This window comes from Bombina bombina, chromosome 4, assembly GCF_027579735.1.
Source record: "Bombina bombina isolate aBomBom1 chromosome 4, aBomBom1.pri, whole genome shotgun sequence".
In the NCBI taxonomy this organism is placed as follows: domain Eukaryota; kingdom Metazoa; phylum Chordata; class Amphibia; order Anura; family Bombinatoridae; genus Bombina; species Bombina bombina.
In genome coordinates this window covers 983,050,810-983,068,661 of record NC_069502.1, presented here as the reverse complement: position 1 = coordinate 983,068,661, position 17,852 = coordinate 983,050,810, and the positions used below count along the sequence as shown (strand labels likewise).

The window sequence follows — 17,852 nt, the reverse complement described above, 5'->3', positions numbered from 1 at the left end:
ACCTCTGTGAGGGTTTTATTCATAACTGTGGCCATGTCTTGTAAAGTAAATGAATTCGACACACTAGAGGTACTTGGCGTCACTTGTGCGGGTGTTACTGGTTGTGACACTTGGGGAGAGCTAGATGTCAAACACTCATTTCCTTCTGTCTGAGAATCATCTATTGCTATATTTTTAAGTGCTAAAATATGCTCTTTATAATTTATAGACATATCAGTGCAAGTGGGACACATTCTAAGAGGGGGTTCCACAATGGCTTCTAAACACATTGAACAAGGATTTTCCTTGATGTCAGACATGTTAAACAGGCTAGTAATGAAACAAGCAAGCTTGGAAAACACTTTAATCAAAGCAAATAATACTTAGAAAAAACGGTACTGTGCCTTTAAGAGAAAAAAAGATGCACAAACTCTGCAAAACAGTGTAAAAAAAGCAGTAAACTTTACAAATTGTTTAGAGTAGCATCATAAAGCCTTAGTAAGATTGCACAGCTAGACAAATAAATGATTAACCCCTTAATGTAAAAAACAGATTGACAAAATGTCAAAAACCGGTAAAAAACATTCAGCACCTTGCCACAGCTCTGCTGTGGCGCCTACCTGCCCTTTAGGAAAGATTTGTGGGGGAAAAAACTTCTTTTAAGCCCTCAAACACAGCAGGACCCTCTGGAGAAGCAGCTGGATGTCTCTGAGGAAAAGAAACTGCACAACTGAGGAGCGAAAATAGGCCCCTCCCACCTCACTCGATGTTATGGGGCCTGAAAGAAACACACCAGAGTGTTTCTAAATTATCCATGTGGGTTTATAACCCTTAAATAAGCCACAATGACCCCTTAAAGTCCCTCAAAAAACGTTATGTTTGCTAATAAAAAAAATGTTTTTCCTAACAGTGTCACCAGTAACCAATGAGCCCTTTTTGCAAGCTGGGATTCCAACTAAGTATCTGAAAACAGCTTACCATTCCCTCATGGAGATATTGCCAGCCTTTTCTAGAATTATCACAGTCTTTCTAGAAAAAAATAGACTGAACATACCTCAATGCAGCTTAGCATGCAAACCGTTCCCCCAACTGAAGTTTTCCTGTACTCTTCAGCCCTTGTGAGAACAGCAGTGGATCTTAGTTACAAAGTGCTAAGATCATCATCCTCCTTGCAGAAATCTTCATCCCTTTTCTGCCAGATAGTGAATAGTACACACCGGTACCATTTAAAATAACAAACTTTTGCTTGAGAAAATAAAAACTAACATTTTTGTCACCCCACTGTTAGTTTTTTGGAGCTAGGAGAGGAGCTATATAGACAGCTCTGCTGTGGGTGCTCTCTTTGCCACTTCCTGCTAGGAAGGAGAATATCCCACAAGTATGGATGAATCCGTGGACTCGATACATCAAGAGAAAAAATGTACACACTAGTATATTTAGCAAAACAATATACAATTCTAACCTGGACACCTTTCATGTTAAGTAATCAATAAATATGGTTTTCTAATCAATGCTGTAAATTAATTTGCTATATGGTTTTGTTGCTCCACTATCCAACCTCCTACTTTCTTCTGTAAAAGCACTAATATTTAAAGGGACACTGAACCCAATTTTTTTCTTTCATGATTCAGATAGTGCATGTAATTTTAAGCAACTTTCTCATTTACTCCTATTATCATTTTTCTTCATTCTTTTGCTATCTTTATTTTAAAAGCAAGAATGTAAGTTTAGATGCCAGCCCATTTTTGGTTCACAACCTGGGTTGTTCTTGCCGATTGGTTGCTAAATGTCAGCCACCATTAACAAGTGATGTCTATGGTACTGAACCAAAAATTGGCTGGCTCTTTAGCTTAGATGCATTTTTTTCAAATAAAGATAGCAAGAGAACGAAGAAAAATTGCTAATAGGAGTAAATGAGAAAGTTGCTTAAAATGGCATGCTCTATATGAATCATGAAAGAAAATTTTTGGGTTTAGTATCCCTTTAAATATTTTTTTTTAATTTTGTGCTACATTCATGTAATTGGAAACAACATTTGAAATTATTACACCAACATTTCCATATCTTTATTCAGTTCCCTTCATTGTACTCCCCAAAGAAGACAAACCATTTTTGTAAGAAAGATGAAACTGCACTTTTTCAGGTGAATCGAAGACTCCTACCCTTCCTGATACATGTCAATTACACCTGATGAAGGGGTGTGTACACAAAATATTTAGGGTTATCAGGTCATAATCTGTATTCCATTTTGCTGTTTATTTTTTTTCTTGATTTTAAACTGACAATTATGTGCAGCATAACTGTAACTATGTGTTTTAACAAATAAAACATTAATATATAGTATGATTTAATTTGTGTTTATTTTAGCTCACCCTAGCATCATTCACCAATGAAAATGTACTATTCAGTATTTTACAGCAGCAGCCAGAATAAGAAACAACAAGCAAGCATAGGGAAGGGACTTCAGAAATGACACATTACAAAGTTTGGAGGAAAGCGCACCAAGTTGCAGCAGAAAGCACATCAAAATTAAATGAATTACAGCAAATGCAAGAAGCATGATGGGTAAAATGAGGGAGCTGGAGCCCCTAATTGCAGAAGAGGACTTTGATATTATCAGTATAACTGAAACTTGTGGGATGATTCACATGACTGGGTAATTAATTTAGAGGATTTATACTTTATTTAGGAGGGACAGGAGTAAATAAAAAAAAAAAAAAGAGGTGGAGGAATTTACATGTATAATAAACCTCACCTTAAACCTACAATAAAGGAAGATATGTATAATAATACAGGTGATAATGTAGAGACCCTGTGGGTTGAAATAAAGAGTGGAGGGAATCCTATTTTTTTTTTTTTAACAGGAACATGCTACAAGCCATCCAACATTAGTGACATTGAGGAATCTCAACTACTAATGCATATAGGAAAGGCTGTTAATAATAGCAGTGCTGTAATTATGTGAGCTTTTACATACCCTGGCATAAACTGGGCCAATGAAACTAGTAATATAGTTAAGGGAGATAGATTTTGAAATGTTTTCAGAGATAACTTCATGTCACAATTAATAGAGAAGCCAACTAGGAATAAAAGCTATATTGGATTTAGTGCTATCAAACAATACAGATGTAATATCAAACATAAAACTCAAAAAACATTGGGGTAACAGTGATCATAACATGGTCACATTTGAAATCACTTTGCATAAGTAGTTATATGGGTTCAACTAAAATTCAATAATATAAAGGAATTGTTAAATAGCAAATTGAAACAAAGTATTACCTTATGAAAATAGAGAGGATACATGGATAAAACATACACATCAACACATACCACATGATGACCTTATGTGGCAAAATAAAAGTGTTAACTCAACATTCCAGATATACAAGGAATGTAACAAAGCATGCAAAAAAGCAATAAAATTAGCCAAAATTTAAAATGAAAGATTAACTGCAAAGGATTCTAAAGGCTTTTTTAAGTACATAAATGGTGGAAAAACATCTAAGAAGGACAATATAAGTACATTAAAATGCATGAAGGGTAGCATGATTAATAGTGACAGGGAGAAGGATGATATACTGCATTTTCTTCAGTATACACAAGAGAGGAACCAATGAGAGATACTTTGAAACAAACTAGAACATACAAGTTCATACCATTAGCTGGGTTATCACTAGAGGATATCAGGAAAAAACTGGATAATATTAACCTTTGAAATGCTAAGCACTTTCCCACCTGGGTGCTAAGCTTTTTTACTTTTTTTTTTTTTTACTTTTTGGTTTACCCTTTCCAACGGTGGATCTTGGGGGTCTGTAGATGCTTAGATGCCTGAGATACAGGCTTCTAAGCAGCATGCCCCCTTTTCCTATACTTAAGTCATTTTGTAAATAAAGTTGCGCAGTGACGTCATCACATCATTGCACGTGATGTCACCAGGCAAAATGGGAAGCCCCGGTGATGCCTGTCACTATACAGGCACGATCGCCGGGGTAGGAGCGGGTAGGAGCCCCCAGATCTCCCTTAAGGTGGGAGAGTGCTAGCGATGGCTCTGAGCCGTCGTTTGTACCAGAATGGGAAACTCTGCAACGGCTCAGAGCTGTCATTAGCACTCAAAGGGTTAAGGTAAATAAAACTCTAGACCCAGATTAAATACACCCAATGGTTTTATGGGAATTTAGCACTGCTATAGCCAAAGCTCTACTCTTACATTTTTCTAGACTCATTATCCTCAGGCATAGTATTCCAGGACTGGAGTAAAGCTGATGTGGTGACACTTTTTAAAAAGAGAAGCAAGGCTGATCCAGGAAGCTATAGACCAGTTAGTCTGACATCAATAGTGGGGAAGATACTTGAAGGGATTATAAGGGATTATACTGATTAGTATATTAGTGTAAAAAAGATTATGAGTTTAAACCAGCATAGTTATATAAGAAATAGATCATGTCAAACTAATCTAATTAGATTCTACAAGGAAGGAAGTACAAATATAGGTAAAGGGGAATCAGTTGTGATATACTTGGATTTTGCAAAGGTGTTTGATACAGTGCCACATGAGAGATTAATGTACAAAATTAAAGTGAAAGTCAATCCTAGCGTTTCTGAAATGCTAGGATTGGCTATTGAAACAAATAAAGGGGACTTTCATTCATGAAGTATAACCTTTTTTTCAAATGGAACTAGACTTAGCAAAACAGAGGAGGAAAGGGATTTGGCAGTAGTAATAGATAACAAGCTAAATATGGGTGCACAAAGCAGGGCAGTGAATTCTAAGGTTAATGAAATACTAGCATGTACTAAAATAGCCACTGATGCCAGGGAGAAAAACATAATTCTGTCACTATACAAATCCCTAGTAAGACCTCACCTTGAGTAAAGAGTTCAGTTCTGGGAACCAATCTCAAAAGACATTGCAGATTTAGAAAAAGTTCAGAGAAGGGCCACAAAGCTAATAAGTGGAATGGAGAATTTAGGCTATGAGGAGAAAACTGTCTGTTTTCTTTAGAAAAAAGTCACTTTGAAAGGTGACATGACTGCTTTATATAAATATATCCAAGGCCATATACAGAGATGGGTGCACAAAGCAGGGCAGTGAATTCTAAGGTTAATGAAATACTAGCATGTACTAAAATAGCCACTGATGCCAGGGAGAAAAACATAATTCTGTCACTATACAAATCCCTAGTAAGACCTCACCTTGAGTAAAGAGTTCAGTTCTGGGAACCAATCTCAAAAGACATTGCAGATTTAGAAAAAGTTCAGAGAAGGGCCACAAAGCTAATAAGTGGAATGGAGAATTTAGGCTATGAGGAGAAAACTGTGTCTGTTTTCTTTAGAAAAAAGTCACTTTGAAAGGTGACATGACTGCTTTATATAAATATATCCAAGGCCATATACAGAGATGGCAGAAGCTCTGTTTATTCCAAGAAAATTGTTTGTGACAAGAGGTCAAAATTAAAGGCTGGAGGGGGGCAGATTTAATCTCCTGCAGCATGAACATTTTTTCACTGTAAGAGCAATGAAATTGTGGATCTCATTACCTAAGGAGGTAATGCCAATAACTTAGATGCATTTAAAAATGGTTTAGAAACATTTCTGGCAAGAAACAGAATACAGGGATATATGATTGCTTGTGTCACCTTTTTAATGGAATTAATTTAAACTCAACTGGAGCTTTTTGTAAGTATATTAAGATTTGTATAGGTTGAACTCAATGGATTTCTGTCTTTTTTTCAACCTTATCTGCTATATTACTATGTTACTATGTCATAGTTAATCATATTGGAAAAATATGCTTTATTTAGAAGGAAGGATAATGGGTTTTTTTTTCCATTTCCAAAGTTGACCTCGGCAATGGGATGAATGTTACATTTATTGTACTTCAGAAAAGTGTGAGAACTCCAAACTTCTACCTTGTTCAGGTCTTCAGAAGAGATTTCTGTTTAAGGCGCCATTTTAGCCCCAGAGGAAAATGTGACTTTGTTACTGGATAAGCTATAATAATGCAGTGAACAATCTATTGGAAATTAAAATATATACGTGAAGACCAAGAATCACAAAGGCCACTTTCTATTCAAAAAGCTTTATAGGAAGACAAATTGAGTGAAGATATATGACTTAAAAGACATGAAACTTGGCAACCACCTAGGCAGGAATTCAGTAATTTTTTTGAAGGACCACTTTATCTCAATGGAAAATTAACTAAAGAAAACAGTAGAATAGTACTTGCAACCTACTCATCTGGCTAATATAATAACCAAACAAAAAAAAAAAGATTCCAAAAGGATGCTTCCTGTAATGATTTTCAAGGAGATGCCATAATGGTTTAATATCCCTTGTAGGCAATAAAGACTTGAAACCATAAGATAAAAATGCTTCTAGTAAAAGCTATTACTGGTTTTCTGCAGCATATGCACATATCCTGTGAGGATCTATGCACCGGTATTTAAACACCATTCCTGCTCAGAAAGCTGACTGTGGTGTGCATTGCTTTTAAAAGACATAATTTATGTCATACAAGCCACTGCACTAAAACAACTGGTATTTGAGATTTGCGAAAAATAAATTGGTTTTTCAATTGCTTTTTCAAATTATATAGTGTATTATTATATATTATGTTATAATGCAGCCTTGCCTGATCACATCCAAACCCCAAACATCTGAAATCAAGATTGTCCAGACTTCTTGGAATAGATGTTCTCCTAAGGAATAGTTTTGGGCAGGTGTAATCTTATGATAACTGTGCTTGAGAGAAGGATGCAGATTTATTTACCTCTTGAAAAGGCTTGTGTTGAATTTGAGAACTCTTAATGCTGGAAGTGAACTTTGTTTCTCAGGAGCGAGACTGAGAACACTACTAAAAGGAAAGTCATTATCACCTTGAATCCCTGTTTCTAATAATGAACTCCAAAAGAAAAAAACTCCTGCCAATATGTGAACGTTTGGTTTAAAGCTTCATTTTTGTTTGGTTCTTTATAAAATTAGCCAACCTTTATTGGTGAGTGCTACTAGATAGAATCAAGATAATATATTAATTGGAGATTAACATAACAAAATGTGTATATATTTTTTGTTTGTTTTAATCTATAATAGTGTCAGATTTTACATTTCAGGCTTCACTGTCCATTTTTTTATTTATATTTTCTAAAATATTTTTCGCAACAATCTGTTACTTCATAAGTTTTCAATCTGTTTTCAGTCTTGGTTTTTCAATACAAAATATGTGGATATGCTTGAGTAAATTGCTTATTTAACTGTTAGATCATATCCTAGAATTGTTTTTATATACTTATAATCACAGGTGTGTCAAAATGTGCTTCATCAATATCGTTATAAATAAAAAAGAACAAAGAAAAATATGTTTCTGTAGTTATGAAATAAATTTAAGACACTTTCAGTAGTTTGCTTTGATTCTTGAGGCTGATCAACACTTAAAGGGACACTCAATCAAAATTAAACTGTCATGATTCAGATAGAACATGCCATTTTAAACAACTTTCCAATTTACTTCCATTAACTAAATGTGTACAGTCTTTTTATATTTAAACTTTTTGAGTCACCAGCTCCTACTGAGCATGTGCAAAAATAAGTGTGTATGCATTTGTGAATGGCTGATGGCTGTCACATGGTACGTGTATGCATTTGTGATTGGCTGATGGCTGTCACATGGTACAGGGGGAGTGGAAAAAAACATAATTTTTAAAATTGTCAGGAAAAAAAATCTACTACTCATGTAAAGTTCAGACTAAGTGCTATTGCATTGTCTTGTTATCTTGCATTTGTTGATTTTGCAAATCTACTGTGTTGACTGGTCCTTTAAAGTATTTACAGTATATTTTGTTTGCCACTTTAAATTAACTGTCTCAGCTCCAAAGAGAGTTAAACATATGAATAAAAACTGTATTTTATGGTATACGCTTTTGTAATAAATATGCACATTGTGAATCAATTTGCGCATGTATCCTTTTGTTGTGTTTGTATATTACACTGCTGTCAGTTTGGTTATACTGTGATGAACAATGGACATTTTAAAGTCTGCAATACTTTTCTGTCATGTCAACTATTTGTTGGCCATATTTATGTTCAAAATTCATGGGATTATCTCTCTCTAAAAAAAAAAAAAAAGAGAGATCTGCAACCATCCTTGTAGGGTAGAAATGCATTTTTTAATATATGCCAGCTCCTAGCAAAAAATGTATGTAAGGATTAAGGTGTCATATTTACCTAGCAGGAAGAGTATATAGAACTATCATCTTTAAGGATATTTTCATCAATGCTCCATATATACATAAGGGCAGACGGACATTGCAGAGAAGAATAGACTTCTGCTCTTTAAAGACATTTTTTTTCCAGAGTGCTTAGTTTTTCTTATATTTTATACCATTTCAATGATATTCACTTTTAAATTCATATATGTATTATTCATGGTAAGAAGCTTAAATTCATACATAATAAGAACAAAGCCGAAGGAGTAATTCGAATTCTTCTAACTCAATGCATTTAATGTTGAGATTACCATTTTTAAAGCATTATAAACAACAATGAAAAAGGTTAATCTATCACGATTCATTCCATCTATGATTTTTACACCTTTTAAGGGTGAAATTCTTATAAAATTAAAAACTTTACTTAAACCAACAGGATACATTCCATATTCAGGAATCCAACTGTGTCCTGTCTGACCTTATTGCATAGAGGTTGATTTTGAGCAGCTACAGTAACCCTTTCTATTTCCTATAAACTTTATGCACAAATATTGTATCTAACAACCGCAATCTAAAAACTACAATTAAAGGTATTGAAGGCCCCTATAACATGAACGGAGCAGACATTTCTGGCACAAATACATTTACTATACCTATCCTAGGCATTCGGTCATTTCCAAATGGTACTGCCTAAATAACTAAACATTGAATTATTTAAAATGAAATACTAATTGATAAAGCACCACAATACATAACAGGTTCCAATAAAGGGTAATACAGCCTGCAATCTATAGATTACAGTAGAAAAATATATAGAAAATTATAAATATATTTTAGAATCAGTGTGAACGCGTTATCATTCTGCCTGCATGAAAAATACATTTACAAAAGTATAAATACAAAGACAAAGCAGCCTGTCACTGCTATGAATTGTACTACCAAATCTCTGATAATGTAGCATTGTTAATATAAAGTCATTTCAAAGCACAATATAAAAAAATATTGCAAAATAGAGAATAAAGGAATCCTAAAAACACTTGCAGATGCCGTCTTTAATTGAATTTTATCGATGAGACTCTCTGGATATGCTTAACTGAATAAGTATTAATTAAATATAATTTATTATTATTTATTTACCAGCAGTTTTTATTGTTAGCAATTGCATTATAGGGCCCAGCTTAAAATATTTGCTTGACTTTTGTAAAATATATATATAAAAAAAAACAAATAATATTGTTGTTTCCAGTAAAATGATGCTTTATAAGTGTGTAAACTCTGTAATTTCTATTTAGTAGGATGATTAAAGGAAAGTAATGTTAAACTTGGAACACTAATAAAAAACATTCATACTTTGTCTTTGAGGCTTGGACAGCAGAGGGGTCCTTTAGATTGTGATCCCAGGGCAGCTTCCCACATAACCAGTTCAGCATGCAGTAAGCAAGGATTTCTAGGTCCCCTCGCCTGGAAGGGGCTAAAAAAATACAAAAAAGAAAAAAAAATGATTAAGTAACAGAATACAATTTTTAGGAATGCTTGAACTATTACTGCTGAAATATGAAAAAGTAAAATGTGCAAAGTGTTTTGTTTTTTCAGCTGTATTAAAACTAAGAACGCCCAGTCATTTTGGCTTTGCACCACAGACAGCCAGTGACTTGTTGCTGCAGTAAGGGAGGGTCAGTTTTCTTACCTCCTCCAACTTCATCCTTCCTCAGTCTAGCCTGTCACATGAACTTGATCCCTATGGCCTCTGACATGATCCAGACAGCCCATAACCCAGCACCAACACTTTCTCAAAGAGCCAGGCAATAAAACAAAGAAATAAATGTCTGCGGCTAAATTGCTAACACATGTTCCAGGAAGTCCATAGGGTCTACAATGGTCATGCAGAGACCCTCAGAGTGCAGACTAAACATTGATGGCCTTTCCTGTTCTGTTACATTTAAATTGTGAAATTGAAAGCTAAGGCAAAACTGCCATCTAGTGTAGAAATAATAAAGTCAGAATACAGCAGATAATCATTTAACAGTTTATCATTTTATACTAAGCCACAACAAATAATAATCACATTAATACATTGTTCACAGGATTCCACAATTTTTACCACTGAAATATACAGCTATTAATAGAAAAGAAAAAAATGTTAAAATATCTCAAAAGGTATTTTTAAATATATTAAACTTGTCAACAATCTCAATTATTATTATTATAAACTGTGGATTTAATCTGTATTCATCATTTACCAATTTCCCACAGGAAAAAAAATGAAACATTTAAATTTAAAATATTGGACTAACGTTAATATTGGATTTTTAGTTCAGGGATAAAACATTCTGACACATAAAAAAAACCCTAATAAATATTTAGCTAGTATTTTAGGATTTTTGTGTACATTATAAATTTGGTAGCATTATTCATAAAACGGTTTCAAAAAGTAAGCACGAATGGAGACATATATTTTATATGTTAGAGCAACTGGAAAGATATAATCACATCTACTGCTGCATAAGGTTGTTAAACCTGCAAGATGTTTTATGATCCTTCGTTAAGCGAATACAAGAAATTCACTCAGCAAACTTATATTTTAATTTTAAAAGTCAACTATTAAAAGCTACAGCGCCAGCACATGATAACTGTTTTGTGTTACTATGCATAAAGCCAAGATTAGCTTTTACATATACACCCTCTCCAGCTAAACTGCTATTAAGATATGTGATTATTAAAGGCCCTTCAATCTAAGAGAATGCTACTCCATCCCCTGGGTGTCGTTTATTTCCTGCACTAGCTTCAGCAATGTCCTAATGCAAGACTTGGCTCTTGTATTAAAATAAAAACACAATCTCCGCCACTTGCTGTTCTGTACCGATTTCATCAGTCATAAATCTCCCATTAACCGTGGAATGATTCCATTTATATACGTGTTCACAAGTTCTTTTTCCATTATAGCTATACCAGATTACAACCTTATAAAACCATTTTTCAGACTCTACTCTGGCAACTATTGATATAACACAGCTACCAGCAAGTACATGCAACTATTCCTTTGGGAAAACGATATTAGGAAATGGCTAGTTTTCTAATATGTTTAATCTGGTATGAAGCTTTAAGTAACATCAACCTGTTCAAAATTTAAGAATCATAAATCTTTGTAGACATTTTTATTGCTAAAGGATAGTACAAAATTAACATTAAAACAGAGATTTGAAAATACATTTGTGTTTACTGAAAAGTTTTATGTAATGCAGTATAGCTCCAATCTCTGATTATCTAATTGTACAAATGTATAGCTGACTTTTACTTGACTCTATATAAAAAGTAATAAAAAAATTACTATAAAATACATTTGTGTTTACTGAAAAGTTTTATGTAATGCAGTATAGCTCCAATCTCTGATTATCTAATTGTACAAATGTATAGCTGACTTTTACTTGACTCTATATAAAAAGTAATAAAAAAATTACTATAAAATACATTTGTGTTTACTGAAAAGTTTTATGTAATGCAGTATAGCTCCAATCTCTGATTATCTCATTGTACAAATGTATAGCTGACTTTTAACTTGACTCTATATAAAAAAATAATTTAAAAAAAAAAACAAAATACTATAAAATACATTTAAATTATATATGAATACACCTGTTATACAATTATTCCTTAATTTTGCTAAATTCCAAAAACTTCTAAAGGTCACCTTTAAAGTCTAAAGATGTAATTTTTTTACTACTTCATTGTGTTGGATTGATAGCTATCATTATACTGATAGAAGAAAAGATAAATGGAAGTTATTTATACATATTGGGTCTTTACTAATCTGTTAGATAAGCAAACATGACAGTGAGCAACATATCATAAGTGTTTTTTTGTGCAAATATAGCTGAAAACTATTGGCAATATGCATCAGAGATAATGGAAGGATATCTGTTTAATGAATAATAATTCTGTTTGATATCCTGTTTATATTAGGGACAAGTACATATTTATCACAATCAAAACACTATATAACTAGAAAAACAACATGCAACACGGTTCTAAAATTGTTTTCTACACCTAAGCTGTATTCAATCAAATAGGTATATTAAAAAGCAATATAGGCTTTAAAAAAGTGTTATAGATACAGACACGTTTATGTGTGTGTGTGTGTATATATATATATATATATATATATATATATATATATATATATATATATATATACACTAACTAAATATGACTTAAATAATAAACTGTGGTTATTTTCAGTTGCTTTAGAATTCTCTAGGATTTCTTCTATTGTATGTATTCAGTAATCTTAGTAATTCATCAAAATCATTTGGGGCATGAAAAAAAAAAAATCATTTTTGACTGTGTTTAAGCAGCATATCCATTCTCATCTACCCGCCAAACCACAAGAAAATGATAGAAGTGTAATACTACCAAGAAACCCTTATCAAGATCTTCTACAAATTTCTTGTGCCTAGCAAACTAAATTAACATTTTAAACAGTACCGAAGGGAGAGATATGCTACTGCATTAATTTAGATCAGGGAGATGAGATGCTAGCAACAGTATTTGTGCAGTGCATTGCAAAAGGAACAAAGTGCAGCTAAATGCAACGGTGAAGGCAATTTAAGACATTTTTCTGTCTTTTTTTATAATGCAGTGTAGACCTTATTGTCCTGACAGTGAAACTAAAAGCACTGTAAAGTGTTAACCTTTACACATCACTATAAATATAAAAATAAAGGCTGTGTAATATAGCAAGAGAAAGGGGTTGTGTATTTACACACTGGCTTCCTTGCACTAAAACACAGCTCACAATATCAAATTAAAGGAGATTTTATTCACTCAAGTTACAGATCTGAAGTATTTAAAAAAAAAAATCAATATATTAAGTGTGGTATATCTAAAAAGAAATTAGGTATTGACTGCATGCCTTGCAAGTGGAAAAATCTACAAAAATCCATAGTATGCATTGATTCAAATATTACTTTAGCACCTCTAACAGTGTAGCAAATTAAAAAAGTATTTTAGACGCAGGAATAATTCTCTTTAATTATTAGACAACACGTCAAATATAATAACCCCGCACGTGCTTTTGAAATTAAATGTGACAAACCTTATACTTAAAAGTCCTCTTCTATTACAAGCTAGAATTTTATTTCTATTTCAAAACCACATTCATTTTCTTAAAACAGGTACAGTAAAATATTTCTCTTATATGGTGCTCAATGTAAGTATTTTAAAATCTCTAGACATTGAAATATACTTTAATTTAACAGGGTGTGATATATAACCTGCATTAAGAAATAGCATACTTAATCTAAATGATTGCAAAACAAATTTATTTTAAAAAAAAATACAAAATTTGCTTTAGGTGCTTCGATATAAAAGGAGTTAATCTAAAGTGTGAGAATGGTTTCAACATCTGACAAAAAAAAGGCTTACGTAGGTACACAACTGGTATTTACTTATTGTGTGCATAAGTGTGTTTAATTGCATGATATCAAGAACTTACAATTCAATATCTTCAATATCCGATAACTAAATGAAAAGACAACACTTTTTTTTTTATGTGGAGATATCACTTAAAATTACTGTCACCTAAGCACCACTTAATATTTGTTGTGAGCTGATATTATGCACCTCAATGCAGACTGTGAAAAACAAGAGCATAAATAAATTCTTTAATAAAACTTATTTTAAGAATGTTTCCAAAGTTTCTTAAAAATACATTGAGAAATTAATTTGATTTAAAGTATTTATTTTTTTTATATTCTGATAAAATGCCTGTGGTAGGCACTGGTAGTTGGAGATCCCAGATTACCAAATCCCATGTAAATATGCAGTTAGGGAATTAGGTTACTAGATTTATAAAATGCATTGTAGTCCAACAATTCTGTTGTGATCCTTTTTTTTCTATGCATATTATTCAGAAATAAATATTACCTTAAACTTTTTTAGTCGTTAATAAGACCACAGTATACATAAGAATAAAAATGTAAATAATTTCCATTTTTTTCTATGTATTTGCACCAAGTTTAAAAAAAAGTTAAGATTAATCATAGTTATGCAATTAAATATTTACACAATAGCTAACAAAATATAATCACTATAACACACTGGACACCATGTGACAATTAAGACAAAAAAAAGAAAAGAATCTTATCACAAAAAAAAAGCTAAGTGACATTTTAGAGGAAAAAAAGATGTTGGTAATATGTCTCTGTTTGTGTGAGAGCCGGAGTATTTGAGACTTGAACATGAATCACTGTGTAGCTCTACCGTGCTATAACAAAGCTACAGTTCTCTACTGACCAAAATGTGTGTCATTACAAAAAAATTGAACTGAAACAAAAACACAGGTATAACGCAACCTTTATTAGCATATTGATTTAGATCTTTATTGAAGCTGTTAGCTGAAATTCAAATTTAATACATTAATGCTGTTTATCAATTTCTATTCTCATTTTTATACAAGTTCTGTGACGTCAAAAGAACCATCAAATTAGCAAATTTGGCATTGTTTTACAGGTGTCAAACTGCCAGTGGAGTGATGCATCTGAGAGTTGCTTACAAATGCAAAGTGTCATAAAAAACAAAGCACTAACAGGGTGTTAATAAATGTTTTACAAGACAATAAAAAATGAAACATTTCAGATTCAATGCAATTTAAACAAAAATACCCAGGAAAGTGATGAATCATATGTCTTATTAGTTTGAGCATGTTGCCAGGCAAGAAAAACATAATTTATGCTTACCTGATAAATTATTTTCTTCCCTGGCAGGGAGACTCCACAACTTCATTCCTTACGGTTGGGAAATACAAAACCTGGCCACCAGGAGGAAGCAAAGACACCCCAGCCAAAGGCTTAAATATCCCTGCCACTTCCCCTATCCCCCAGTCATTCTGCCAAGGGAACAAGGAAAAGTAGAAGAAACATCAGGGTATAAAGGTGCCAGAGAAAAATATAAAAAGGGAGCCGCACATCAAAAAATAAATTACAGGCGGGTCATGGACTCTCCCTGCCAGGAAGGAAAGGAATATTTTTGGTAAGCATAGATTATGTTTTCCTTCCATAAGGCAGGGAGAGTCCACAACGTTATTCCTTACTGTTGGGAAAACTATACCCAAGCTCCAGAGGACACTGAATGAATAACGGGAGGGAACAAAAAAAAAAAAAAGAAGAGGCAAACCCTATTTTGAGGGCACCACAGCCTGCCGAAAGCTGCTCCAGCCGAAGCAAACACATTGAACTTGTAAAATTTAGAAAAAGTGTGTAAGGAGGACCAGGTAACCGCCTTTCAAAGCTGATCCATAGAGGCTTCGTTCTTAAAAGCCCAGGAGGAAGCCACTGCTCTAGTGGAATGAGCCGTTATCCTCTCAGGAAGCTGTCGCCCCGCTGTCTCTTAAGCTAAGCAGATGACACTCCTCAACCAGAAAGATAGGGAAGTCGTAGTAGCCTTCTACCCCTTAAGCTTCCCCGTATAGATGACAAACAAAGAGGAAGATTGTCTGAATTCCTTAGTAGCCTGAAGATATAACTTCAAGGCATGAACCACATCCAGATTGTGAAACAAGCATTCCTTCGCTGAAGAAGGATTAGGACACAAGGAAGGAACAACAATTTCTTGATTAATGTTACAGTCCAACAAAACCTTAGGGAGGAACCCTAATTTAGTACGTAAAACCGCCTTATCAGTATGGAAAATAAGATAAGGGGATTCACATCGTAAAGCAGAAATCTCAGAAACTCTGCGTGCAGAATGCAATAGTCAGCAAAAAAGAACTTTCTAAGATAACAATTTTATGTCAACAGTATGCATAGGCTCAAACGGAGCCTGCTACAAAACACTAAGAACAAGATTTAGGCTCCAAGGCAAAGCCCCAGATCTAAACACAGGTCTGATCCTATTCAGAGACTTAACAAAGGAAGGCACATCCGGAAGCTCAGCCAATCTCTTGTGTAGATATCTGTCCCTTCAGGGAACTAGCAGATAGACTCTGGATAAAAGATACCATTCTGGCAACCTTAACCTTATGCCAGGAAAAGCCACGCTCTTCACACCAGTACAAGTATGTCCTCCACACTTTATGGTAAATACGACTAGTAAGTGGCTTACGAGCCTGGACCAGAGTGTAGATAACACTCTGAGAACCCTCTATTGGCTAAGACTAAGCGTTCAATCTCCATGCAGTCAGCCGCAGAGAATCTAGATTTTGATGAACGAAGGGACCCGGTATTAGCAGATCTCTGCGATAAGGTAACCTCCACTGAGGAGATGAGGACATCCCCACCAGATCAAAATCCATGTCCTTTGCGGCCATGATGGAGCAATCAGAATCACTGATGCTTGCTCCTGCTTGATGCGAGCCACCACACAAGGGAGAAGCGGTAATGAGTCTAAACCTCCATGGTACAGATAGGGCATCTATCAATTACGCCTGAGGATTCCTCGATCTTGACCCATAACCTGGGTGACTTTGTATTGAGGTGGGTTGCCATGAGATCTATCTCCGGCGTCCCCACTTGCTGCATATCTCTGCAAACACCTCAGGTGGATAGACCATTCCCCTGGGTGAAAGGATTGCCTGCTGAGGAAGTCCGCTTCCCAGTTGTCCACATCCGGAATGTGGATCGCTGACAGCGTACATCTGTGAGTCTCCGCCCATTCTAGTATCTGAGATACTTCTCTCATCGCCAAGGAACTTCTTGTTCCCCCCGATGATTGATGTAGGCAACCAAGGTTATATTGTCTGATTGGAATCTGATAAACTGGGATGAACCCAGAAGGGGCCAAGCCTTCAAGGCAATGAAGATTGCCTGGAGTTCCAAAATATTGATCGGAAGGGAGGACTGCTCCTGAGTCCACAGACCTGGTGCCTTCTTGGCACCCCAAATGGCTCCCCAGCTGGAAAGGCTTGCGTCCGTAGTCACAATCTCCCAGGACAGTCTTAAGCAGCACGTGCCTTGGGAAAGATGATATAGACAGAGTCACTAAGAGAGCGAGTCTCTCAACAGGTTGTCCAGCACGATCTGTTGAGACAGATCTGAATGGTCGCCGTTCCATTGTCTCAGCATGCATAGTTGTAAGATGATATAGACAGAGTCACTAAGAGAGCGAGTCTCTCAACAGGTTGTCCAGCATGATCTGTTGAGACAGATCTGAATGGTCGCTGTTCCATTGTCTCAGCATGCATAGTTGTAAGGGTCTGAGATGGAATCTGGCAAAAGGAATGATGTCCATACAAGACACTATGAGTCCGATCACCTCCATACACTGAGCCACTAAAGGTCTCACGAAGGCCAGGAGGGCAAGGCATGCAGAAGTTCACTTGCAATGTCTCTGATCTGTTAGGAATATCCTCATGGATATGGAGTCTATTATTGTCCCCAGGAAATTCACCCTTGCACTTGGAGTAAGAGAACTCTTTTCAAAGTTTATTTTCCATCCATGTGATCGAAGAAGATTAAAAAGGGACTCCGAATGTTCTTCCCCTAGACTAAAAGATGGTGCCTGTACCAAGATATCACCCCGGTAGGGCGCTACTGCAATACCTTGTGTTCAGGCAACGGCTAGAAGAGCCCCCAGAACCTTTGAAAATATCCTTGGAGCAGTAGTTAGGCCAAACGGAAGAGCTATGAACTGGAAGTGCTGGTCCAGAAAGGCAAACCTCAGAAACTGAAAATATTC

At 34.8% G+C, this 17,852-nt stretch overlaps 1 protein-coding gene across 1 annotated transcript in view; it reads right to left on the bottom strand.

Annotated features, from left to right (window-relative positions):
- VRK2 (VRK serine/threonine kinase 2) overlaps positions 1 to 17,852 on the bottom strand; it is a 250,139-nt gene that overhangs the window by 119,299 nt on the left and 112,988 nt on the right. Inside the window, exon 9 of the mRNA XM_053712032.1 lies at positions 9,534 to 9,654. Coding sequence (XP_053568007.1) covers positions 9,534 to 9,654 — 121 coding nt within the window. The remainder of the gene's footprint in view (positions 1 to 9,533; positions 9,655 to 17,852) is intronic.